The following is a 27,706-nucleotide window of genomic DNA, read 5'->3' on the forward strand; positions in this document are numbered from 1 at the left end:
TTCCCCGATGCGGTCCGCTATCAGCTTGACGTTGCCTTGGAGATCCCTGACGATCGCCTCGTCTTTCCTAAATAAGACCTCCCGGTCATGTTGGGTAATTTTGGATACAGAAATTAAATTAGTTCTGAGGTCCTTGACCAGTAATGCATTATTTAAACTGAGTTCTACATTACCAACATCCGTTGTTACAGTCACATGCGCGATGCCTCTCGCTCGCGCTGTCGTTGACGCAGAATTTGCCATGTTCAATATCGCTGTGCATCCCTTGATATCCGTCATCATCACTTCGTTGGCACACATGTGCGTGGTGCAACCGCTGTCTATACACCACCTCGTCGTTGATGATACGTTCTTCACCTYTTCAGGTTTTGCGACTTCTATGTACAAATTCTCGTCCTGACTATTGACATTTTTCGCAGAATTTTTGCCTCGATTTGGGCATTTTGCCGCCCAATGATCAGTGCCGCCGCATACGTGGCACGGATTCTGCGCACTCGGTCTCGACTTGCTGTAATTTCGGCCCCCGCCGCGCCTCTTACCAGCGAAGAGCGCGTTATTATTTTCCGGTGAATCTGTTGTTATCTGCGACTTCTTTTCGTCGTAAATTTTTTCCAATTAACGCTTCTATTTTCGGTAATGCGTCCATGGATCTGATGACGCACTTGAAACCCTCGAAGCTGGGCGGGAGTCCTTTTAGTAGTAGCACGACCAGCATATCATTTGCGATCGGTACATTCATTCCTCCTAGCTGCTCCACGGTACTCATGAATTTACCAAGTCTTTCTCGGATGTCGTCGCTTTCATCCATCTTGAATGACGTAACTTCCGTGAGTAACTCGATTTTCCTCACTGGACTCTTCGACGCATGGATAGACTGTAATTTATCCCAAGCTTCCTTCGACGTCTCGCACTTGGAGATGACCCTCAGCTCCACTTCATTCACGGCCAGTATTATTTCAGACAATGCTTTTTCATCGTTCTCCTGCCATTTATTTAGCGCGGTCTCAGAGGTACGATCTCCCGGTACGACGTTCGGCGGCTTGATAGTACCACTCACATAGCCCCACTTGTCGTCTCGTCGCAACACTGCCTTAATCCGGAGACTCCACATCTCGTAGTTGGAGCTGTTCAGCAGCTCAATCCTCGACGTTCTCTCTGAGCTCAAACTTTTCGTCTGGCTATTATGCGACTTACTGACTACTATATACTTTGACTATATAACGGCGMGTATATGCTTGTGTCTGGCGATGGCGTACTGCTGTACGTGTGACTCGACGTGTGTGTGTGTTGTGCGTGTATGCAGTACTATCTCCAACAATAATATTACTTATTTGTTTATTAAATTAAATAAAGAGCATATCCATATGCATGGATAGAGGATTTTTTGGGAAAACCTGGCAGCGCTCCATTTCGTCGTAATTTTTAGCCTGCAAATGATGTTTACTACGAGTGTAAAATGTAATTTTTAAAATAAAGATTTCTTAGGTAAAAAGACCTGCCAAAAGTGTAAAATGTGGATTTATTTAAAAGTTTATAGTTTAATTTAATTAATTTGAAGTGAAAAATGTGAGTAAAGTGTGTTAATGTTGTAATACAGCTTCTCGAAGCGTTCGAATTTTGGGAATTTTTGAAGAATAAAGTCGAATATCTCGTAAACTAAGCGTTTGCGGTACCCATAACCCTATATATTTTTTAATCAAGAGGACTCTCCTCTTTCCAACGGTACCTTCAAATCGCGACGCCACGGAAATCAGAATTTTGCCCCTGAGAGTTGGATACTAAGCTTTATAGCCCTGACAGACGACAGCGCTAATAACCCCGACAGACGACGACGCTAATATGCATTAGCGCTCTTAATTTACATTTACTTGCGCATTTGACCCATGTTAATGCAAGTTGGCAATGCACAAGAATTTCGTGTATTTATCTTAATTTATCAAATTTGTATAGACAAAACTGCTCAAAATGGCTGAGTTTTGCTATTTTTGGACAGATGTCGCTTGAAGTCTGCTGCCTCCTTTGCTTTGCAGCATCAGAGGTAAGCAGTTTTGTATTGCTAATTAAACTATGTGCTAGTGTATTAACAAAAACAAAATTTAATATTTTTAGAATTATTAGAATATTCCTAACTTTTTCGCAAAATTTTTTCGTAGTACAATCAATTATTGCTTTCAATTTCACTCAATTGTCTCTTGACGTAGTTAATAATAAACGAAATTTTTCGTTAAATTTATATTGACTTTCTAAAAATTCCAAAATTTCTATTAATAATTTATTTTATTCATTTTTATTTCACTATTTTTTTTTTTATTAATAAAAAAAATTTCACTATTAGCTGATTAAGCGTTAAGTCGTATGAATTCGAGTAATAATGAGTTTATAGCCATTATTTGGAAATGGGCTTTTTATTTAAAAATCCAATGATGGAACTCAAGAGTAGTTACAATACCTTATACCGAGAAATCTATTATAATATAAATCCAGTGAGAACAGAAACGATAAATGATGATCTCTAGCCTGAACGCAAATTATTTGTTAAAATAAACTCTATTCTGTGAACGAGTGATAGACTAGAGTGACAATAGTTTTTCAACGAGAGTAAAGTACAAATTGTTCATGGTGATTAGTGTAAAATTTTTATTTATTATTAATGCCTGTGAGAAGTGCTTAAAATTCATACGTAGATAAAAACGATATTCGGTAATTTATTTTAGTACTATTTCATTATTGCAAATACATTCGTACTAAAATATAAATAAGTAGCAATTAAAAGTGTTAATTAGTACGTATAGACTAATCATGGTCCAAAATGGGTATGAATCATTTAAACGTCTTATGGTCCTGGATAAATGTTAGCGTAGAAACCTTCAAATTCGGGCATAACATGTATATCAGCTGATCAAGGAAGATCTCCAGATATATTTATATATAGTGGCGGATAAAAGCTCAAATATACCCCATTTTTCAAGGATACTGAAAGTTTCAGAGTTTGTTGTTTTAACGGTTATCAGTCCCCGTTAGGATGGTGAGGGTTATCAGTGTTGTCGTCGACGTCATTTAACTGGAGACCAAGGAAACATGCTGTTTCGACGGGGTCGGAACAAAGAGGTGGTCAGTGTCATGCGGAAACTCGTTGCATGCAGGACATACATTAGCTATGTCAGGGTCTATTCTGGATAAGTAGGAGTTTAGCCTGCGGCAACATCCAGAACGAAGTTGCGCAAGGGTCACTCGCGTTTCTCGCGGCAACTCGAGCTCTTCGTCTGCTATGGGTGGKGRTTTGACTCCTAGTACGCCATTCACGGCAAGGGAGTCGGTGAAGGTGTTGATGGCTCCACTGTGAATGGCGGTCAGTGCCTATCGAAAGTCTGTTGCGTCCGAGGTCCTGTCGGCGTATTGCACGATGTCGTCCACGTGTTCAAGGAATGACCTCTTGATGCTCCTAGGATGTGGTTCCTCTCCAAGCAGATGTCTGCAAGGGTGATTTCTACAAAAGCATTCTAGCAGGAACTGATTTGAGAGGAGTTCATTATGCTCCTTTACTCGGAGCATAAGCTTCTCACTCTGTAGGTGTTCCAAGCGAGACATCAAGAGGCATCCTGTTGTGGTCCGGAGTGCTGTGTTCTGGCAGGTCTGGAGTTTCCTCATCTGCTGGCCACTGCATCCAGGCGACCATATGGGTGCTGTGTAGTTAAGGACCGGCCGACCGATTGTCTTGTAAGTTACTAACAATGTTTCTTTGTCTTTTCCCATGTGCTGCCACTGCTACCGACTTGAGGATTTTGTTCCGGTTCTGTACTTTGGCGATAATCGCGGTCGTATGGGGAGAGAAGGAGCATACACTGTCGAAGGTAACACCTAAAATCTTAGGGTTATTGACAGTTTAGAGTTTGTCAAAGATGTCGATTAGACTTGTCTTTTTGAATGAAAGCTGCAATGGCATTTGTGCAGTTCAATCGTATCATTTATTTTTTCAGTTCTTTTATGTAGCATTCAATTTCCGACACGGTGGAATAGAAGTAGGCATGATTCCGATTACCTTGTCAGTCGGTGAGGTGGTGATAGGGGGGATCAAGAATATGTATGTATAACTATAGGCACAGGAAACATATAGTTAAATTTATATTTGCGTTTAAAGTTAAAACTTACCACTATTTGAATTACATATTTTTTCGATTTTTTTTTTTTTGATTTTTGCAGTTGTCTATAGCAAAAAAAGGGAAAAATGTAGAATACTGTCCCAGGAGTTCGGAAATAAAATGGGTATGGTCGGATGGAGGAGGTTCGCCAGATCAAGGATATATTAACATAGTTATAGCCGCAGGTAACCAATAGCTTTCGAGACATTTGCGTTTAAATTTGAAAATAACCATTATTTGAATTACGTATTTTGTGGATTTAAAATAAATTTTACACTTATATTTTTCATTTTTATTTTCACTAACACTCTATTAAATCGTTTGTACAAATTTTTTTTCAATATTAAACTTGTTCTAACTACTAAAGAAATTTTTTGTAAGTGAACTAAGAGAAAGAAAGAAAATAGATTATACCCAAAAAAAAGTATTTTTGCAGTTGTCTATCGCCAAAAATCAGTTTATTATCCGCCAAGCGGGTGTGTCAAGTTCGGTCACGTTTCAAAAAAATAACCCTGGTCGGTCCAACACCATTGTGTGTCAATTTTTTTTTTTAAATCTAGTACTAATTTTTAATACATTTTTCAATAAAATGTGAATACGACAGACATGGTTTTGCGAAGGAACATGAAATCAACAATTGTTTTTTGAAGGAAATTCAAAGTTTTCAGAAAGTTTTTCTTTGTTATTCTCTCTTGCTCTTCTAATGTAGATCACTCACAATGTGTAGCCAGCTAGCCAAATCGGTTGAAGAAAAAATGTATTTTTTTTCTTGACTAATTAATTGAGAGCTGGATACGGACCTTGAAGTTGAAAATTTCGCTAATTTAATTTTGCAGTTTCTCGATTTATAGTAACTTTTTCTTTCATATTATGCCCTTTTTACACAATTATACTTCACTACAATATTTTTACATATGTATTTTATATATATTATTTAGATAATTGTTTGAAATAAACATTTTATTTCTTACACAAATCTCTTTATATGCACAATAACATAAGTGTTCCGTGTTGTCAAATAATGAGGCCATCCCGCGATGATTGGAGTATCGCCAAAAAGCTGTTTACGGTTTTTCAGGTGGGCAATGGTCTCGTTTGAGAGTTTCAAGTCTCCGGGAGTTGCATCTTTCCGGCGCTGGTAGAACAGGGGAAGCAGTTTCTACTGGCTCACCTGGTTCGGCTGCTGGGAGAGAGCCTCGCAATGTCCTCGTCCTCCTCGTCCTCGAAGTATGTAGGACAGCGAAGGTGATCTTCATTCCCAAGGTAGGAAGAAAAGACTACTCATTGGCGAAATCTTTCAGGCCAATCAGCCTAACGTCTCTCCTACTAAAAACCATGCAGAAGATCGTGGATCGTGTGGCTTAGCCTGCATACAGAGCGGGCAGATCTACCGCTCTGTACCAGCTGACCTCTGAGGTAGAGTTCACTGGATGTCTCACAAGATTGGAGAAAAGGAATGTGGCAACATTGGTGCGTAGATGGATAGAAGCCGTACTGCGCATCAGGGTTGCTGAGACCACAGTAGGTGAAAAAGGATTCGTGTCGGCACAACAGGAGGCTGCCCACAGGGAGGTGTGTTATCACCCCACCTGTGGAGTCTAGTCGCAGACGACCTGCTAGCACTATTAACGGACAATGGGATCCGCTACCAAGGGTTGTTGACGACATTGTAATTCTAGCCGAAGGCAAAGTTCTAAACCTAGCGAAGTCGTGGTGTAGGGAGGTTGAACTGAATATCAACCCCTCCAAGACGGCCGTAATCCCGTTTACGAGACGCAGGTCCCTACCCGGTCTTAGGAATCTCACCCTTATAGACAGTGAGATAGAGATTACCAACAGTGTTGTTGTTGTTGTTGTAACGGCAGAAATTCTGTCGAGTTGACAGTCCTTGGCCGGATAAAAATCCGGGTCCGTTCCGGTTTTCGTAGACCCGACTCTCGTGGGAACGGATGCCATTGATGCTAGATTCTGCGGTGGAAGCAGCATGTAAATTAAGTATATCCGTCTTTTTTCTTTATTATTATCACTTTATTAACCAGATCATGATGTCTGATGAGTTCTCTGTTAAAATCTAAACCTTACATTCTAAAGCTAATGTCTTAAATAAGTCCCTGCACCTTGTCTTAGTTGTTGTGTCCCGCAATTCGTTGTTAGTAGTAGTTGTAGAGTTATTGCAGCGGATACGACRCCRACGCTTGCGTTGGCAGTTTGCCGCTACCGCTGTGCCTTACCCGTCAGCGTGGGAATGTGAATTCGTTGACTCAGGCCACACGCGGACTTTGTTGTTGACAAAGGGCAGCTTATGTTAACTTGTAAACCTGACCTTGGTCAAAGCGACAAAAGCTTTAATGGTGTGCAATCGTTAGGTGGTTGTATACCAAGATAGTGTGGCCTGGGCCTCAATAGTGTCGCAACCTTCGATAAAGACCAAACTATTGCATCTACAGCAGCACCTGTCCAACAGCATCACTGGAGGTTCTGCTTTAACTGACTGAGCTTCATTTGGTTATCGGTCAGGTAGCCAAAAACACACTTTTGCAAATAACGGCTGAGGGGTGTGGAAAAGGCAAGGTAGTCTCGTCCCAAAGGATGGAAAATATAAGTGGAAGCATGCCATTGGCCCTCCCCCCGATAACAGCGCTACCAAAATGGTTAACTTCAGGAAAAAGTTTAAGGTCAGCCTCTGCTGTAAAGCCGAGTGGAACGATACCAACCTCGAATTGATGTTGAGCAATAGCACGTCGAGGTGGTACACCGATGGCTTGAAAATGTCGAAGGAAATCGGCGCAGGGATTGTGGGCCCACGCACTAAGCATTCTACACTCATGGAAGAGTTCCCGAGCATTTTCCAGGCAGAAGTTTTTGAAATAAACCGGTGTATAGAGATAAACCTCCATCGCAACTATCGCAATGAGCGAATAGCCATTCTAAGCGACAGTCAAGTGATGCTAAAAACGATCTTCTCTTACGAGATCAAATCGGTACTAGTGCAGGAGTGCAGGGAAAGGCTGAACAGCCGTGCGGAACGAAACCAGGTACACCTAATCTGGGTGCCTGGTCACAGAGATGTAGCTGGTAACGAACTGGTGAACGAACTTGCCCGCTCCGCTCCACCAAGATGGTAGGACCCGAACCCTTTACGAAGCGGGGCCCCATACCATGCTGGAGCTGCCACGCAAGGAAGAAGGAGTGGGCAGGGAGGAGCATTGGCAACAAACTCACGGTATGAGACATACCAAGATGCTAATGGGAGGTTACAACTTGAGAAGGTTCAAAGTTGTAATAAACCTCCCCAGGAACAAACTCAGGCTACTAGTCGCATGGTACACTGGCCACTGCAAACTAAATAGGCATCTGTAAAGCATGGGCCTATCCTCTTGCGCTAACTACCGGTTCTGCGACAAGGAGCCTGAAACTCTGGAACACCTGCTGATGGACTGCACAGCAGTCTGTAGACGCAGCATTAAAGCCCTTGGATCGATGTTTCCGGATAGGAATCGCATTGTCTCATTAGCACCCTGTAAGCTATTGGATTGCATCAATGCGCTGATGCTAAGTAAGACAATGTGAGTCAGGAGAGGGCACAATAGACCAAAGGTCGCAGTGCATTCCTCAACTTTCAATCAATCAATCATATCCCAAACGATTAAAAACAATGAAAATAAATAAAATCTCAAATGCATGAAAAAAACAACTCTAACCGATATAACACCAAAGTGTGTCCGGTTTTTTTCGAGTGAAGCTTCATTTTGCGTTGGCGGCAAAATAAAAAATTATCCTGGCCGATACAAAACCGAGATGTGTCAGGTTTTTTTCCAGTAACACTCCTTTTATAGCAAGAAAAGGGATAATGATTTATGTATTTGTTGTATAAAATTGTTTTTTATTCGTTTGATAAATGTGTAGATATGGTAATACTTATTATTTGACAACACGGAACACTTATTGCTATTGTGCGTATAATAAAATTTGTATAAAATGTAAAATGCTTATTTTAATTTAAATATTAAAAAAATTAATATAAAATAAATATGTAGAAATATTGTAGTGAAGTGTAAATGTATGAAAAGTACATAATATGAAAGAAAAAGTTACTATAAATCGAGAAATTGCAAAATTAAATTGGCGAAATTTTCAACTTTAAATTCAAATATCTCGAAAACTATAAGCTTGCGGCGGCTATAATGTATTCTTAATCTGGAGCATTAGCCCTATCCAACCATACCGCTTTTAACCCTGAAATCGTGGGATGATATACTAAAGCCGGCCCGAACACCTTTTTGCGTTGGCGGCCTTTGGCCGCCCTTCAAAAAAAGTGTTTTGGTCGGTCCAACACCGGGGTGAGTCTAGTTTCAATCGCGTAAAACTCCTTTTTGTGTGGGCAACCTTCATCCGCGCTGCAAAAAAAATAACCTTGGACGGTTCAACACCGGGGTGTTTCAAGTTTTTTCCGCAACAACTTCTTTTTGCGTTGGCGGTCTTCGGCCTTCAAAATTATAACCCTGGCTAGTCCAACACAGTGGTTTGTCAAGTTTTTTAATTCCTTTTTGTTAATCTTCCTTTCTATTGTATATTTCTTAGTTTCCTCAAATATATTAGTAAGGTAACACTGATTATTTGACAGCTTGTAGTTCTTTCGTTATTGTTAAGTAAATAAATTTTAACAATAAGTTAAATATTGAATTAGAACTTTATTGTACTATATAATGTAAAATAAATGTTTTTAAACAAAGTAGTGAAGTGATAGTGAATAAAAAAGTGCAAAATATGAGTGTAATATTAATTCTAAATCGAAAAAATACGTAATTCATACAGTGGTAATTTTTAACTTTAAACGCAAATATCTCGAAAACTATTGGTTTCCTGCGACTATAACTATATACACCTATTGTTCTTCCTTGAAACCGAATACATTTGTACTTTGTTGTCAACTTCATCAACACCGCCCTTTGTTTTATTGTAAAAAATAACTATGCTGGGTTTGAGCTTTTCAGTTGTACTTTCAATTTCTGCAGCATAATGAAGTGATGATATAAGAACTACAGATCTTTTATTTTTAGGGACGTAAGATACTAGAGTTGCTGTATCTGAAAATCCAAATTGACTGGAATATTCAGGTTGCTTTTTATTTATAAAACAATGAGGTATTTCTTTCTTGTTTTGTGGATGGTACCCACAACATAAATCTTATGATCCTTGGCCAAATCGTTTGTCAGCGGCACACTGGCACACCAATTGTCGACGGTAAGGTTTCTCACAGTGCCAGAAATTAGTGTAATTAGCCTCTTTATGACGTCTGACGCAGCATAACTAAACTGATATGGGCCTTCAGGCTGCTTGCCCACGTAAAGTTCAGTATTTAGGACCTAGAATGAAGCAGCATCTACTAGTGGACAAAGTTTGATTTCGTATTTATCGGGCTTTGATTTCTTGTACTGTCGGAAAGGAAGTTTTCCTCGAAAGCCAACCATCATCTCATCGATTACAACATTCTCTCCCACTGAATATGGCAAAATACAGTTTTCTGTAAACATATCTAAACCTTCTCTTATTGGCGCAGCTTTGTCTAAAGTACGACGTGCTTGTCGCATAGTAGCATCATCAAACCGCAATGAATTCAGTAGAAATTTCACTCTTTTCACTGACATAGGAGTAGGAGGTAAACCTGTCCCATCACTTGCATATAAATCTTCTAAATTGGCGTGTGATGTTTTCAAGGCTCCCGCTATATACAGTAATTCGAAAAATGCTCGGATTTCCACCGCATCTGTCGGTTTGCAGTCACGTATTCTGTTATACGATGATACTTTCCTTTGAATAAATTTGTTCGTATGTCTAACAACTTGTTCAGTAATATTCGCTGAAATGTCGTCACACCCACACCATTCCTACGAATACCCGCATCTTCCGTTAGAATATTTTGAACTTGACTCACTCTGTTATTGTTAGGTTTTTGCCACTTCGTTACTTTATCGCGCCCTGTAAAGCAGATATTTATTTCTGAAAGTGGCAAATCATCCTCTTCTGAGTCCGAGGAGTTTGATTCCTCAGCAGGTAGAGGTTCCTCTGCAACGTTGTGGTCGAAAGCTTCAGATCCTTGGTCGCTAAGCTCCGATTCACTTTCTTCATCGTCTTCATTTAGTAATTCCTCGAGTATTGCACTTTGTGATAACTGTCCACGACTCATTTTATATAAAAAAAATCCAAACTTAATTCAATAATAATGAAGGATGGCCGAAGAACTACTATGAGCCTAAACGAGGGTATGTCGCATTGAGCGTCGCGCGTAACCTTTTCGGCGACAGGCGCGTGTAGTCTTTTTGACGACTGCACCGGGAATAAAACAATTGCGATCTGTGGAGTGGGGGGAGCGCCCCGAGCGACGTTTTATACTTTGTTTTACTCCCAATGACATAGCGACAGGCTACTAGAAGTGACAAATAAATGTAATGGGTAATAATAGTAATATGAACGTAAATGTACTTAGTGCTAATGGATTGTACTTATGAATGTCAACAAATTATGAACCGGTCAATAAGTTAATGGAAATGTCCGCTTAATAGAGCGTCCATTACATGCAGTTCTTATTTATGAATTGTTTTAGCTATCCTATCTTCGAAGTTGCTTTAAACTGGACATTGTGTGCTATGTTTTGCTAAAATCGGTTCAGTAGTTTAGGAGTCCATAGCGGACAAACAATGTGACACGTTATTTTTATGGATATAATACTACGTAATAAAATCTTCACTCATCCTAAGTATTGGCTTTACTAGGGTTATTTTTTTTTAACACGGCCAAAGGCCGCCAACGCAGCAGGGAGGACTTCGCAAAAGTACTTCAGACACCTCGATATGATATACATTTTATAATATTATCATACTTATTTACGTATATGAAATATAAATCACTTATTATACATATACATATGTATAAAAATAAAGTGTTCACAACTCAATTATAGCTTGCAGAAGGATAAATTTTAAAAAAGCATCCCTCGATTTTGGGGTTAAAATGGGTATCTACGGATAGAGGCGGTCCTCCAGATCAAGAAAATATATGCAATTAAGTTGCCGATGACTTATGGTTTTTGAGATATTTGCATTTAAAGTTCAAAAATTCAGCTATTTAAAACGGGTGTTTCTCCGATTTATAATGAATTTTATACTTAAATTTTTAACTTCTATATCCACTAACACTCCACTAGTTCATTTCTAACCATTTAGTTTATATTAAATATTGGAAAAATAATTTTTATTTAATATTGAAAACAGACTATTTCCTGATTGTGGTTATATAATAATAGACAACATCAAAGAGTAGCAACAATGTCTATCCTGACATTGATAACATAAGTTATAAGACAATATGTTGGTTTAAAGAAAGAGCGGTTCTAACTAACGAATAAGTTAAATATCTTCATTCTCTCAACTATTGATGACCTGCTGAAAATGTACTACTCGGTCGATATTGAGCTCGATTTGGAAGAATTTCTGAACTCTTGAACCCGTCTGAGGAATTTGAAAGTTGTCCTGTGATTTTATTAACAAATCTGAATCCAGCTAAACTTTGCAATGGCACGCGTATGCTGGTAAAATAACTGAAGTCATAATAGAGTGCACAAACTCACAGGATGTGGTACCGAAGAAAATGTAGGGATTCCCGAATCCCTCTGCTACTATCAGATTTACGCTACCAATTTAAACGTTTACAGTTTCCGATAAAGACATATTTTGCAATGACCATTAATTAATCGCAGGGTCAAACCTTCAACGTTGCAGGCTAAGATTTGAGCTTTGACTGTTTTTCACGTGGCCAACTGTATGTCGCTCTCTAAGCGTAACCTCTTGAGAAAACATGTTTGTATTGTCCAAGGACAAGAAAGCTGTGAACGTTATACGTAAGGACATTCTGTAATATAATATGTGAATTATTGTAAAAATGTAATTAATAATGTAAAAATGTAGCGTAGGAATTCGGATATTCTAAAGACAGTACGGAATCTTCATGGTATAAGGAAAGAGGAATTGTCTTACTGCCACAAGCAGTAATGAAGCGAAAGCTCTGTGCAAAGTGGGAGCTATATTTTATTAACTAATAGTTATAATCTAACTAATAGAAATCATATACATAGATGGTAGTAGTAGAGTAGTAGCATTTTCTATGTATCAGCCATAGTAAAGCGTTTATTTCAGTATAAAACTAAAATTTCGCTTACAATTCTCCAAAGAACATAGAGCCAAGGGGATGGAGTTTGGTTAAAAAAAGTTTTATATTCAGATGAATGTTCGCAATTTTAGAGTTGAGTTCACCGAGAAATTTAATACCAACGCTAAAGCACGATGGCACTAACGTTTACATATACGCACACATTTTATCCTTTACTGAGGGTAATAAGGATCCTTACAATTAAAAGTAACTGTTAGAATATTAAGTAATATCTTTAGTGGATAATTAGGTTCCAGTTGGATCATCCAACAAGGTAGACATACAGAGCACAGGTTGCAAATTATTAAGGATTGACTGCTTTATGATGATCCCAGAAAATTAAACATACCATCTCAGGCCCTGTTTTGAATATTATTGAATATATCAAGGCAGTTTCTGAGTAAAGGATTAATTAATTAATTAAACAAGAATCGCTATCAAAGCAGTTTCGAGCGGTTATATGTACATAGATGCCAACATGTGCCAAACTTAAAACCCAAAATTCAATTATAGCTAAAATTAAGAAAATTTATGGCATTGAAATCTGTTATTTTCGTACTGTATGTGGTCCTTTGTAGGTATGTAAACTCTTCTCTACGCAACTTTTGATTTTTTTCCCATAACTTTGTTTGTGTTTATGTTAATTAACGATAATTTCAGTTTAGAAATATGATCCTAGGATTTCCGGGAGAAAATGGGTATAAACGGATAGAGGATATTATTTAGTCTTAGCAGCATTATTTTTACTTATTCCTCTTCTGGAGAAGCTCCCCTCTCAGCACATACCCCATGTATACCGGAAAATGAAATATTGAAAATTATTTTTCTACCATTCTTTTAAATATTTCCGATTAAAAATTCAAAATTTTGTAGTAATAACACTTAGTATTTCACAATGTTTCACAATATTTTTCGCATATTTCTCTATGTATATTTAAATATACACTCTGAAAATTAAAATAAGTTCATATATAACTTTAATTTTGTTATATTTTAGCTATATTTAAAATTTTGAACGATTCAAATAATTGAGAAGCAAAACAAAAAAAATGTATGAAAAAAGTAAATTTTTTTAATTTTCCAATGTTTCGACTTTTCCTCTCGAAAAGCATACGGTTTGTCCGATCCACAGCGAACAGCGATTTATTTATTTATTATAGATATAAATTTGTTTTTGCCTTTTGCACTTTCACTTTTGTTTTTTCGTTCTTTAAATACAATGCTCTATTTTCCCTTTTATTTGTAGCTGCGCTATGCTTATGTATTTGGTTTTCACTGTTCAAATATCATTGAACATGCTTACTTATCAGCAAAGCCTAAATACTATTAAAAATAGATATCTATTTTCATATAGTATGTACATAAACAGCATTTACATGCAATGCGCATCCAATAAAAATAAAAATGCATGGAGACACAAATTCGAAAGTCAAAAATTAAAGTTGAGATAACATTAAACACACACGCATGTATTAAATTGTAGACTTGAAAATAACAATATGCTGCAATACATACAAACATATTTACATACACATATATTTAGTTATTTAGATAGTTTTCTAAAATAGTATATAAGTAATGAAACATTTGGTCCTTCGACCCGGATTTAGCGCTTTTACAAAATAGACAATATACAATTAAGCCCTGTTCAAAATACAGGCAAAATAAAACAAAAATAATTGTAAGACGGGTGTATTTTAGCAGAGACTAAACTATTTATCTAACTGCTATCCAAGAAATATTCAAAATTAATGGATGATCTCCACAAAAACAAAAATGATTCGAATGATTCTGCAACCACAAACAAAAGGTAAGGGCCTCAACGTAGTGATTTTGTGGAGATCATCCATTACTTTTCTGATGAGCCCGGAGGAATTTTTCTGCTGCGTTTGCGCAAAAAGGCTCCATCCGAACACCACCTTGGTCAGGTGTAATACATGCAATGGAAGGAGCAATATTAAGACCTGTTCAGGTCTTAAGACTCAGAGGATTGGACCACGAGTTAAGTGGGTTGCGGCTGTGCAATCTTCATATAGTTCGCACACTGCGCCGCCACTTACCCCGAGTGGCCAACACGAGGACCGCCACGGTCCCCAGGAGCTCAAACAGGCAACATGGCTCCCGCTTTGACTTGTCTTCCGCCCCCAACCGTCATACCGCTCCAATCCTCGTTCGAGAACCAACAGCAACTCTTGGTTTGTCGCACAGTCCGGTCCGTGTGTAAGACCGTCATACGCCGAAACGTTACATCAGTTAAGTGCAGTTCCTGTACTGGCTGGTGTCACTTCTCGGCGTGTTCCGGCCTGCGCACCACACGTCAGTGGAGTGAGTCGTACGTTGCCCCATGCTGCAGGAGTCTGCCACCACAACACAGCAGTGGCGTCGCCAACCAACACCCCAACGCGACAACCCCCCCAAGGGTTCTGCAGCTGCAACAAATACCACATACATGTCACTCCCTCACCCCCAGGATCACCCACGGACACCCGCGACAAACCCTAGTTTTTTAATTTAACTGCAACAGACTTTAAGAGTAAGATTGAGGAGCTAGTTGCACTTATGAATCGGGAACGCATATCGCTAGCTGCTGTCCAAGAAACCAAACTCGATAGCCGCTCAGATCTTATGAGTTGTGCCGCTTTCATCGTAATACGTAAAGATCGCGAGCGACATATTGCACAACAGCGTGCAGTATCGTTTAATCGATGACGACATCCCGCAGGGATTCGACCCTATAATGTCAGGGATATATACGGTCAGGCGATGTCGAGCTCAAAACGTCCTACAGGATATCACCCGAATATAGGTGAGCTACTTCGTGGTGAAAAACGTTTGGTACTAGACGGCTTTAACGCGCACCACGATCCTTGGAATTCGTGCCCGTCAAATGATCGTAGGGGGATGGAGATGGCGGAATAGATTGACGATTCGACATTTTGCACAATGAGTGATGAAGCTTCCTTCAGGACTGAAGAAGTGGACCACGAACTACCTGAGCGGTCGTCAAACATCCGTACTATTTCGAGATGAAACTTCTAAACTGAGAATAATTAAACAGGGGGTTCCTCACGGTGGTGTCCTCTCCCCGTTACTATTCAACTTCTACATCTCGAAACTCCCACAGCCATCAGAGGGAGTTTCCATAACCTCGTACGCATGATGATTGCACGATATACACGTCAGGCAATGGAATCGATGGCATGTGTTCAAAAGTAAACGGCTACCTCTCCGACCTTTCTCGTTTCCTCAGCTTGGGCTTAATATTGCAATAGATGGCGTCAAAATTCCGACTGTCAATAATCCTAAAATTTAAGGTGTAACTTTTGATAGTCTAATCTCCTTCACTCCCCATACGACCACGATTATCACCAAGGTACAGAGCCGCAACAAAATCCTTAAGTCTCTATCCTCAAGCCGATAGCTTAGCAACATACAAGGCAATCGGCCGGCCGGTATGCCAGACCAATATTCAAACTTCAGATCTGTCAGAACACTGCACTTCGAACCACGACATAATGCCTCTTGATGTTTTCTATCGCACACCCACATAGTGAGACGCTTATGCTCCCAGTTAAGGAGCATAATGAAGCTCTCTCCAAGCAGTTGCTGCCAGGATGTTTTCGTAGAAATCACCCCTGCAGCCACCTGCTTGGAGTGGAACCGTCTCCAAGGATTATCAAGAGGTCTTTCCTTAAGGTCCGTATCCAGCTCTCAAGTAATTGCTCAGAAAAAAATACATTATTTCTTCAAGTAACTTTGACGGCTGGTTACGCATTGTGAATGATCCACATTAGAAGAGAGAGCAGATAGAATAAACAAATAAAATAAACTTTGTGCGTAATGTGTATGTATATATGTGTGTAGTAACATAAATATTTTCCTTGCGATTTAAGGAGTGTTGTTAATGATTGGTAAGTCTTATACAAAATTTCCAAATGAAATATACTTCATAATAATGATTTTAACTAATTTAAGATAAATATAGCGATTACTTTGAATTTGCTTCAAGAAACAATTGTTTATTCGCAAAACCAGGTTTGCCATATTCACTTTTTTGATGAAAAATGTATTAAAAATTAGTACTAGATTTCTTTGGAGCTGCATACTAGCGCAAGAAAATTTTGCACAGGAAATCTTCCCTTCTTGACCATTTCTTAATCGTTTACCGGAGGAAATTTTCTTGACCATTTCTTAATCGTTTTTTTACATGAAGTTTTTTCATTTCTTGAGAGCTGGATAGTAGGCTTTAACTACGCCGACGACATCGAACAACATGTCGACCGGACTTCGGACGCAGCTAACTTTAGACAGCTACGGACCGCCATTCACAGTGGAGCAATCAACACCTTCACTGACTCTCTTCCATCGCAAACGAAGAGCTCGATTTGCCCATTATTATGGAGATTGATTACCGTTGAAACAACAACACCGCTCGATAAAAACTATCAATATTGCAGTCAACACACCCATGACACACCCAAACTGGTTCATTCAATGCCACAACGACTTGCCGAGGTCCTAACACGTAAGGGCTATCCAACCACTTACTAGGATATTGAATTTTCACAAAATAGTTTAACTATATGGGCAATCAATCGATCTGTTAGAGTAAAGTAATCATGTCTTCAAATGTCAATTTACCTGCGCCTCTTTTTAAATGATATCTAACCGACTTGGCTCCTGCCTCCGAATTTTATCTGCTTCTAATATGGCATTCGATGGAACGATGCGATATAAGATATACGACGACGTTAATATAGTTCAGCAAATTAAAAGAGAGCGGATGCGTTGGCCAGGTCATGCTATTCCGGCTCTGAAAGTAGAGGAAGCAGAGGAAGAGGAAGACCTGCAATCCGTTGGGAAGACCAAGTGAAGAAGGACTTGGTTTCGCTTGGAATGATTAATTGGAGCCACATTGCGAAAAGAAGAAACGACTGGCGCGCTGTTGTTTACTGAGCTATAATTGCGTAAGAGGTGTCTACGTTAGTAAAGAAGAGAATATGGCGGCTACGGTTGAATATTTCTAATTGCCATTTTGAAATCTAGGTCTAATGTTATACAAGCTCCGGTAAAATTCGTTCCATTATCCGAGTATATATACTGACTTTTACCTCTTCTAGCAAAAAGTCTTTTCAGCTAGGAACGCTTCGGTTGTTAAATCACTTACGGCTTCTTAATGAATAGCTTTTGTTCCGTACAAACAAATACAGCTAAGTATCCTTCAAATATTTTTTGTCTTCTTCCTTTCATTTTCATTTCATATAACTCGGTCCTGCACAGTCTATACCAACATTCGTAAATGAACTTGACATAAATACTCGGAATTATAGAAGATTTCCTATAATTTGTTTTGCTGCTTCTTTGCGGAACTGTGCCCAAAAAATAAGGTGACATTGTATTTATTTTGAAAATTCTTTATTTGTTCTTCCAAATCAATTTCATTCCCTTCAAAGTAATCCTTTCCCGATGCAATGCACTTATGCCAACGGATTTTCCAATCTTCGAAACACTGGTTGTAGTCACTTTCCGGGATGGCCTTCAGTTCCGTCTTCGCTGCGGCTTGAATCTCCTCCATCGTATAAAAACGGTGTCCCCGGAGCGGTCTTTTGAGCTTGGTGAACAGCCAGAAGTCGCACGGCGCCAGATCAGGTGAATACGGTGGCTGCGGAACGATATGAGTTGAGTTTTTGGCGAAATGATCACGAATTACGAGGTCAGTATGGGATGGTGCATATCGTGGTGTAAAAACCAAGAATTGTCTTTCCACAATTCAGGCCTTTTTAGGCGGATAGCGTTACGCAAGCAACGCATAACGTTCATATAATATTCCTTGTTGACTGTTTGACCGGTTGGAAGGAATTCATAGTGCACAACACCACGATAATCGAAGAAAACAGTCAACATGACCTTGATTTTTGAGCGACTTTGGCGCGATTTTTTTGGTTTCGGCTCTCTTTTGGCACGATATTGGATCGACTGATCGGTTATTTCCGGGTCGTAAGCATAGATCCAAGTCTCATCGCCAGTTATAAAGCGTTTCATGACACCCTGGTAGTCGGAAAGCATCGTTTCACACACTTTAACGCGACGCCTTTTTTCCACAAAATTCAATGTTTTCGGTACCAGTCGAGATTTGACGCGCTTGAGGCCCAAAACATCCTTCAAAATGGTATTGGCTGAGCCTTTCGATATGCCAACTTCATCAACAAGGTCTCTAATTGTTAATCGAAGGTTTTTCCACACCAAACCTCTGATTCTTTGAACGTGAGCTTCGTCGGTTGAGGTTGATGGTCGGCCTGGACGCTCTCCGCCTTCGACACGTTCACGGCCAGCCTGGAACTCACTATAACACTTGTAAACATTTTTTAGACATAGCCTCATCATCAAAGGCTTTCTGCACCATCCTCAACGTATCCGCAGCAGAAAATTGATTCCGTAAACAAAATTTAATGCAAATTCTTTGCACAACAAATTTCGACATCGAAAAAAACAAAAAACTCACTTTTAGTAGCTCACAAAACACGCATCTCAAACACTAATGAATATTTTGACATGAAATTTGACATAAATGTGACTGACAGTACCACCAACCTAAAAAGAAAAAATTTGTCCAAATCCTTCCACGCGCGCAGTTTAAATTCAAATGTCACCTTATTTTTTGGGCACAGATAATATTGATCACTCTCTGTATGGATATTAATTTGTCGAAACATCTTTTCAATATCACTCAATATCGAAAACCACTCGTAGTTTAGTTGTTAGACTGCCTTTTTGAATCACTTCTTAATATGGCAAATAGTATTTTAACTTGTCATTTGTAGCGATTCTCCATATACATACGTGATCAGCGCTAATGTAGCATAGCTTGTTTGTTATGAATCTCTTTCAATTCATCGTAGTCAATGCCTGGAACTTTCTGCATTCAAAATATTGATGTACAGTATCCACAATTTTTTGTGCAGTTGTACAAAATGTAGGTGTTCGCTTTGGCTGCTTTTGAATGTTCCATTAGCTGTTTTTCTGTCTCGTATGGCTTCTAGAGCTTGATATTGCTGTTCCAAGAAGCGGAAAACTTCATCTCAACTTTGTATATCCTTACTTTATTTACGTTCTGCTCGTATAAACGTAGACTTTCTTTGTCTAGTTTTCGAACCATAATTCGATCTATGACGGCTTGTTCATCGCTTAAATTTAAATTTAGTCCTTTCAAAGCATAAATGCATTCTTTAGTGGTATTATCCAGCTGCTTCATGCTTGCTGCAGTTTCTTCATATGCAGTCGGTTGATCCAGTAGTCTGTCTACTTGTGCTATTCTTATAACCTTCCTAGAGAAGCCGCTTGGTACTTTGTTTCTGTTACTGATAGCTGTTGAATTAACCTACATGCTTCCCCATCTAAAGATGTCTTCAATCGGAACATCTCTTCCAGTGTTTAAAGTGTTTAGAATTATGCACCAAACATAAAGATCGCGAAATGACGACCATTGTTTCATTTCAACATAAAACATCGGAATTTAAGGTCCCCAAGTTTTATATCAGAAGATATTGTTTGTATTGTATTATTATTCTTTAATTTTTCTGTTATTTTTTCGCGTAGTGATTCACATTTAATGTCATCAATTGACTCAAACGGTTTCCACTGGTTTGAGTTTGCTGAATATCCAGAAGTCACAGGGAGCTAAATGATGCGAATACAGTGGTTGGAAACGGTACATTTTCATAGCGAGGCCGGTATGTTTCCGTTTGAGGAACGCAACACACTTTTTTTATGATCCAACCCCGTCGAAATAGCAATTTTCCTGGGCCTGCTGTTAAATGACTTCATTACAGCAACAACTTTATTAATTTCTTATTTATCATGATGCGTCCACGACAATTGTAATTAGGAGTTGTTAAGCTGCAACTAGTGAGTTCCGTTCCTCCCTTCCGTAGTCACAACGTAATTATTGTTGTTCTCATTTGAGCATTTGTCATCTTTCAATATAAATTAAAACTCTACCGCCTCTATCGTGCATGTTTGCTCCAATTGGGATCAAAAAAAAAAAAAACAAAGCAAAACCCTAGTCAATCAAATGTTTTAAAAATTTGAAGGTATATTTATACATGTTTTAAGAGTACACAGAAAAGGACAATTTTATATTTTACCAAGACAACGATCCGAAGCATACTTGGTTAATATACTCATGTACTGGGTACACCTGCCCAATCCTCAAATCTGAACGTTATTGAGCACGTATGGCAAGAAGTAAGTCAGGGCTCAAAACGGCTATTTTGGAGGCTTGGAAGGGAATACCACCACAATTGTGAAAGGATATGCTACGAAATATAAGTAATCATTAGCTTTATAGAAAATCCGGTTAGTTGTGTGGAACAAATTTTGTATGTTGAGAGTTATTTATCTAAATTTTACGCAGTGAATAAATTTATTACTATTTTTAAGTACCCAAAAATAAAATAGAAGATTTTTCCTTTAATTTGATGTATGATATGTATCATTCTTAAGATTTTTACTATATGATTGGATGGTGCCATCATTGGCAATGCACGTGTCCGGTTAGACGTGTGAGTCACAGTATGCAAATTGAGCATTGGCAACTTTGTTCAAATGTGATCAAGGGAGAAAAACAACAATTATGTTTTCACTACGGAAGGAGGAACGGAATTCGCTAGTTACAGTTTTAGTTTCTGACTACTATTAAGCACTGGTACTGTGTGGTAAACGGTAATACCACTAATAAGTTAAAACATGATAACGGCAGATGAGTTTTAAAGGGCAAGACCAGTGTAACGCTTGAAAAATTAGGCGATTTGTATATTTCGAACCTCCTTGAACGCCATAAGGTATATTTTCGGCTATTTTAAGTGTTTTTTTTTTACAAAAATTTTAAAAAGTAACGGAGTTATGCGCTGTGTTCGGAGGTGCCAAAAAAAAAAGGTCCCCAACTGCTGACATGATTCCGGCCAAATGAGCACTTCAAACAAAACAATTCAAAAAGTTCATTAAACTTAAAGATATTTCCTATACAATGATATACAATCTCTTAAAAACATCAAATATTAACAAAATGGCATAATTTTGAAAAAAAAAATCGTTTTTTTAGGCAAAAAATTGTTTTTTTTTTTTTAATACCACGTTGACAATTTTCAACCAATGAACAATTTTTCGTATTTTTCTGATAAATATTATAATCAATCTGTTTATATTGCAAACATTTTATACTTATATTATCGTATTTGAATATACTGGTATAGACCCTTAAACCTTAATAAAGGTCAATTATTTTATGGTTCTTCTTCGTGTCATTTTGAAGTTTGGTTTACGTTTTGCATAAAATTAATCCTTTTTTTTTATAAGAGTAAACATAATTGATTTTTTTCGTATTTTTCTGATAAATATTACAATCAATCTGTTGATATTGCAAACTATTTTATACCTGTATTATCGTATTTGAATATACATATGTATTTAAATTAATCAGGCTTGAAGTGAGAAGTTCTTACATTGCTTATAAGAGTAATAATTCAGCGTAAAACTTGAGTTATTTCCGTATGCTTTTAAATTTCCTAATTTTGTTTAATTTGTGGCGCTCCAAATGTGGTAATTACGCTCATATTAATACCTTTATGCATTGTAACTACAAGAATTTTTTACATAATGTTTTCAATTTTGAATAGGAAGTAAGAAAGTGCTGCTTAATACGATAAAATGGGCAATTGCTTACAAATAAACAGCACAGATGACATTTCACTTTTACGTGGAAGCGAAAGTAGCAACACACACGATTTTACATCTGATCGAAATGTCCCGGCTCCAATTTATTCGGTAAGTGACGTATTTCTATAATCAAAAGAACTGGTAGAGTAATGTATTCCTTATTTTCTTTCTGCGTCGATGCAATACTGCCAGCGCGATTTCCAAGCATAGAAGGCGTCACGGGAGGGATTCTCTGAGAGCAAAGATACATGCTGCTTGAATCCCCTCTGTCGTCTCAAAATGCTTTCAGGCAAGGTAACAAAAGAGTCCGGGGGACATCTGGGCTCTAGGGCGGCTGCGGAAGCGTTGGGATGCCGGCCTTGGTTAGGTAGCTGTTCACAAATCCAATCGGCTTCGATGTCTTGTCGATCCCGATTGACCCTTCGTAATGAGTCCCTTGAGGACTTCCACGTTGACGGTTTGTCCAGGAGGAACAAATTCATGGTGGACGATGCCTATAATGTCAAAAAACACAATGAGCATCGTTTTCACTTTGGATTTCCTCATTCTTCCCTTTTTTCACGGGCTTGAAGAAAATCAGTCCTATTACATTAAGGACAAATCCTATATTGTTAAATGTTTACACACTAACTCTTCATCAAGTTGTGCCTATACACTTATTTCATATTAAAAAGGGCATAAATAGTGCTTCATATCATTCAGCTTAAGTTTTGATAAATTATACTTATTTACAAAATGGAAAACATATAATTACTTTTACCATATACATATATTTTGCTAACGTTTGAAAATAAATAAAATAATTAAGTCCGAGTGCATCCGAATTGTTTATATTCTCGCAACTTGCAAGTAACGGGGAAATACCTTAGGGTTTTGGCAGTACTTTATATTCAAAAATGATGCCTAGTAATTCAATTTGAATAAACCGAATGTATTATGATCAAATTTGCATGTTAAAGTCGTAGATTCACTTAGTTTTACTACTACATATAGCAACTCCGAAATGCTAACATTAAGATCAACCTTATTAACTTAATCAAGGGGCTAAATTTCATGGTTAAAATCCAAATTTCCATGCTCAAAATGTTTTGCTTTGGGCGTATTTATTCAGTGATTTCTTGAAAAGCGGTGTTAAAAAATTTGGTTGAAATGGTTATAATGATTTGTAAAATATGTGTATTAATTCTATTTGAGGTGGAGGCATTTTTGTTAAATTTTTTTTAATAAATTACATACGCAATTTTTTTATGAATATTTCTATTTGTTTGATCATCAACTGTATACTACCGTCTAAAGGGTGGTTACTACAGTCCTAGCGTTAACTCACTTCTTGAATAAAGAATGTAAGGAATATACTTCTTTTCTTTTGATAAATGTTAAAAGCTTTGAAATAAACTACATACGCAATTTTGTTATAAATATTTTTTACTAAAACTTGTGGAAAGATTTATTTAATGTTTATTTGGTTGAAATAATGCATTAAGAAATTATTTAAATAACATTTGAGTAGACCTACTTGTTCGATGTCTGAAAGCAGACTGAATATATTTTGTTCGCTGATTCGCTTCGTCTAAGTGTAAATACATAAAATTAAAATTGAGAGTTGATAATAAACGTAATTTATGTTTTGACATTAGAAAGTAAAAAATCCTCAACGTGAAAAAGTATTTATGTTAAATTATCTTTCAGGAACTGCTGCAGCCTGTCTTCTTTCCGTCTCCATCGACTAGACTTCCAGCGTCAAATTTAACTGAGGAAGAACAAGTGAAAATCGCAAAGCGAATCGGATTAATCCAACATCTCCCAATCGGCACCTACGATGGTTCAAAAAAAATACGCGAATGCGTGATTTGTATGATAGATTTTTGTGTAGATGAGGCAGTGCGATATTTACCGTGCATGCACATATATCATGTTCGCTGTATTGATGATTGGCTTATGCGCAGTCTAACTTGCCCCAGCTGTATGGAGCCGGTGGATGCAGCACTCTTAACAAGCTATGAAACATCATAACGTCAATTGATTTGATAAAGCTTTTATATGTAGTTGGAATGAATATTCTTTCTTAATACGCTTTTATAAGCTTCACTTGTTAACAATACTATTCAAAAATCAATAATCAATATGTTGGTATTACATCACGCAAACTAGTTTAAGTAAAATAATAAATGGTTTTTTTGTTTTTTTTTTATTACAAAATTTTACTTCGGTTGAATATGGAGGCAAATGTACGCAATATACACCTATATTTTTTTTATAAAATATAATTTTTCTAATGTTAAAGTTAAAATATCTATGTCTAAAACATTTCAAATGTAGGCAAAAAACACTAGAAAAATGTGTAAATGGTAGGCTTTCGTTTTTGTATATATACGAAATAAATATTGTGATGAAAATAAAATAGCCGAATATGATATAAGTAAACAAGTAACTAACTTTCGAAATTTTGAAAAGGGGTAAAACAGTGTTTCACATAAAGTGTTTTATATTAGTGTTGTCCGAGTTGCCGATATTAAGCAAAATGTAGTATGTATGATATATAAGCACATATGCAAACATGTTTTTCTCTATAGCGGAATCTTATTGTCTGTATATTACGCACTGTTTTGCACTTCTTACTAGTACATTTTATTTTTAAAATTCCCCAATTAATATAGATCTTAAAAATAAATTGATATAGGGTATAAAGCATATTCATGTGATAGTTTTTAAGTATTTGGAATAAATGATTTTTAAATGGAAAACGTTGCATAGCAGACGCTGCTATTTTTACGATTACGTAAAATCTTCATTTTAACTATTTCTCTACTTTTCCCTCTATTGAAATAAAAGCTGCCATAACTACTCTATATAATCCTACTCTTTATTTCTTTATGAATATTGAAAACTTATTTTGTGTCGAAATTTTAAAAGCTTGTAATTTTATAAGTTTAATAATTTTGTCCCTCAGATAAATGAAATAATAATGACTGATCCGTATATTATTTTTGCTTATATATATTCGATCAGATCTGTGAATATGAAAATATGATTGGAATTATGATTAAAAAGAAACTCTGTAATGGTTTTCACTGGAATCCTAGCCATTTTCAAAAGGGGTTAGGGGTAGCCAGGTATATGAAAAAAATTAAAGTTTTAAATAATTTTTTTGCGGTTTCGACATTACAGAGGTAAAAAAATATATAGATTTTCAACTAAAGCCCATGGGACAAAAGAAACGTTTTTTTAGTAGATTATAGAGTCCCTGATTGGATTTTTAAATTAACAAAACGACAATCTTAGCAAGCTCCAGACTTCGCGAAAAACCAGCAGTCAATTGTTTATAAAAAATGTAAATAATAAAATTGTTTCATCAGGCTCTAGCATAAATAGCTGTAAAAATTTCATTGAAATCTACATAGTGATATCCGAGCTACAAGGGTAGTCATTCAAAAATAGTATAGGGCGAAAGCAGCCACCAGCTAACTACTCTCGAACGTTTGGGAGCAACCGAGAACCCTTTGCTAATTGTCGGATTTAATTAAAAATTTCAGAGAATATTTCTAAGAAATTATATTTAATTGTAATTCTGACTACCTCTAACCCGATATATTCCTGAGAATAGTTTTTTCTTTTCAATATCCAAAGGTATGCTTACGTCAAAGACTCGATTTTTAGAATTATCGAATGAAATACTATTAACAGTTGAAGTTTAAATTTAGCCATAAAATAAAATATTACATTGGCTTCCATGAAGTGAAGTGAAAATTTTACTTAATCATTGTCTAATTATTTTCTTTTAATAACTGTAATAATTATCTTAGAATATGTTATCTTTAAACGAATTGCGCCCGGGATATACTGTATTAACTTTTGTATTCTATGACTTCGCTGTCTAATTTCTCGTTAGCAACCCAAAAGTTTGTATGAAGTACAACCAAGTACAACCAAGTGTACAACCAAAATTACATACGAATAGACATGTATCTCGGCAGGTTGGATGTCAACCGGATTATGTTGAATGCACCTTTTATATTGGAAATTAATTTGTTATTATGTTAATGTAAATTTATAAGCTGTAATGGTACTTGAATTTATAAAATGCATTTTATTCATAAGTTCATTTAAATAAACGTAAGGAGACCAAAGCAAACTCATTAATATAAACATTTGTTGTTTTACATCCTAAAAGCTCAAAAACTTAATAAATTTGAAGTTACATACTGTTTTGTATTAAGAGTTGATTGTAAACTACTTTAAAACCTATACATAAAATAATTAATAATATTTTTAAGGACAACAAGGTTACTGAATTTGCAAAACAAAAAAAAAAAAACTTTTGCTGCACCGAAGCTAAATTTATACAAGAACTTGATTCTGATGATCGGTCTCTTTGTATGCGAGTTATATTGGTCTTAAAATAATGAAACTTTCGTCTCAAAATGGTCGAAATCGTGCGATAATTAATCAATACATTTCGGTAAGATATATCACTGAAACTTAGAAAACGACGTTTCCTGCTAATAATGTATCTTTTTGTCTAAAATGGGTAATTCAGGTCAATACTATACTTATACCCAAATATACATATTTTCGAACTTCCGGTTGGCTTTGTATGACATAAATCGGGCAATATCTAAAATATAATCAAATTCATAGAAAATGTGTTTTTTATAAAGATGTATGTTATGATTAAAATGGATCAATTTGGGTGAATATTTTTCATAGCCCCGGTCCGGTATAGTAAATGTAATTTTTACAAGTATATAAAAATGAAATGCCTTTTTTGTATTTCTGCGCATTACGCCCTAACCACAGCACGGAAACACGTGACAATTTGCACGGGTATTCCTTTAGTCTTGAAGAAGATCCTAACAGCGACCTTTGTTTTTTTGTTTTAAATCACCCTCGGTCTCGCAGTTTATGTCTATATTTATAACTCAAGAACAGCTGAACCGATTTGGCTGAAAATTGGTGACGAGGTAGCTTGGAACCTCGGGATGGGCATAGGCCACTTTCTATCGTTCTTTGTTAAATGTCACAACAATTCATTAGTAAAAAAATATATACCTACATATATATTTCAAAACACAAGCATGTCTTCAATATTCATGTAAGGATCATTTGAACATTTTTTTTTTTTTGCTTCAAAAACAAAATAACTTCACACAGCTAAGGGCAGAATACAGTGGTTTTTGTTTACATACGCATACATATTAAGCTAACAAGAAAAAGTTGAATCATAATTAAAGCTGAGTGCATAATAGCTGGTGGATGGAGTCATGCGTAAAAGTTCACGCAAGTGAGAAAAGTTCTCTGATCGCCATTAACTTGGGAGTGGCCACAAACGATTCTTTTACATGTGGCTCAAGCAGCTCACGACTTCCCGACGGGACAAGGACAGAGACGAGTAGGTCCTTGTTGCATTTACTACAGTGACAATATAAAGGAGCGGAAGTTTGGTGTGGGATTCGTGGAGAGAGACTTCGTAGCCGAGTACTATCATTCACTCCGGTCTAGCCACAATCCGCATTAAAGCGAGGTTCTCCAACATATCGCTGATCTGCGCCCACGCCCCGACGGAAGAGGAGGACGATGTCACCAAAGATCCCTTTTATGAGTGCTTGGATCGCACTTATGAGAGCTGCCCCCGCCACGATGTCAAAATT

General features: G+C 37.1%; 1 protein-coding gene across 3 annotated transcripts; it reads left to right on the forward strand.

Moving 5' to 3' along the window:
* The first annotated feature begins 2,551 nt into the window (after positions 1-2,551).
* On the forward strand, positions 2,552-24,376 carry LOC108974298 (RING finger protein 11). 3 transcript variants are annotated; one of them, XM_018942028.1, is made up of 4 exons: positions 2,552-2,700; positions 4,201-4,324; positions 22,019-22,166; positions 23,748-24,376. In XM_018942028.1, exons 3-4 carry the CDS (start codon positions 22,050-22,052, stop codon positions 24,069-24,071), a joined length of 441 nt encoding a protein of 146 aa, XP_018797573.1. In that variant the 5' UTR covers positions 2,552-2,700; positions 4,201-4,324; positions 22,019-22,049; the 3' UTR covers positions 24,072-24,376. The 3 variants fall into 3 exon arrangements, with proteins under 3 accessions (XP_018797573.1, XP_018797574.1, XP_018797575.1); XM_018942029.1 differs by having other exon boundaries at positions 4,201-4,263; XM_018942030.1 differs by lacking the exon at positions 4,201-4,324.
* The last annotated feature ends 3,330 nt before the right edge of the window (positions 24,377-27,706 follow it).

This window comes from Bactrocera latifrons, unplaced genomic scaffold (assembly GCF_001853355.1).
Source record: "Bactrocera latifrons isolate USDA-ARS-PBARC rearing strain unplaced genomic scaffold, ASM185335v1 scaffold_546, whole genome shotgun sequence".
Classification (NCBI taxonomy): domain Eukaryota; kingdom Metazoa; phylum Arthropoda; class Insecta; order Diptera; family Tephritidae; genus Bactrocera; species Bactrocera latifrons.

What these genes read in the sequence shown, in the direction of transcription:
- LOC108974298 (XM_018942028.1), top strand. Translation starts at nt 22,050, where the DNA reads ATGGGCAATTGCTTACAAATAAACAGCACAGATGACATTTCACTTTTA. An exon ending in TCCCGGCTCCAATTTATTCG is followed by an intron (nt 22,167 to 23,747) that starts GTAAGTGACGTA and finishes ATTATCTTTCAG; the next exon opens with GAACTGCTGCAGCCTGTCTT.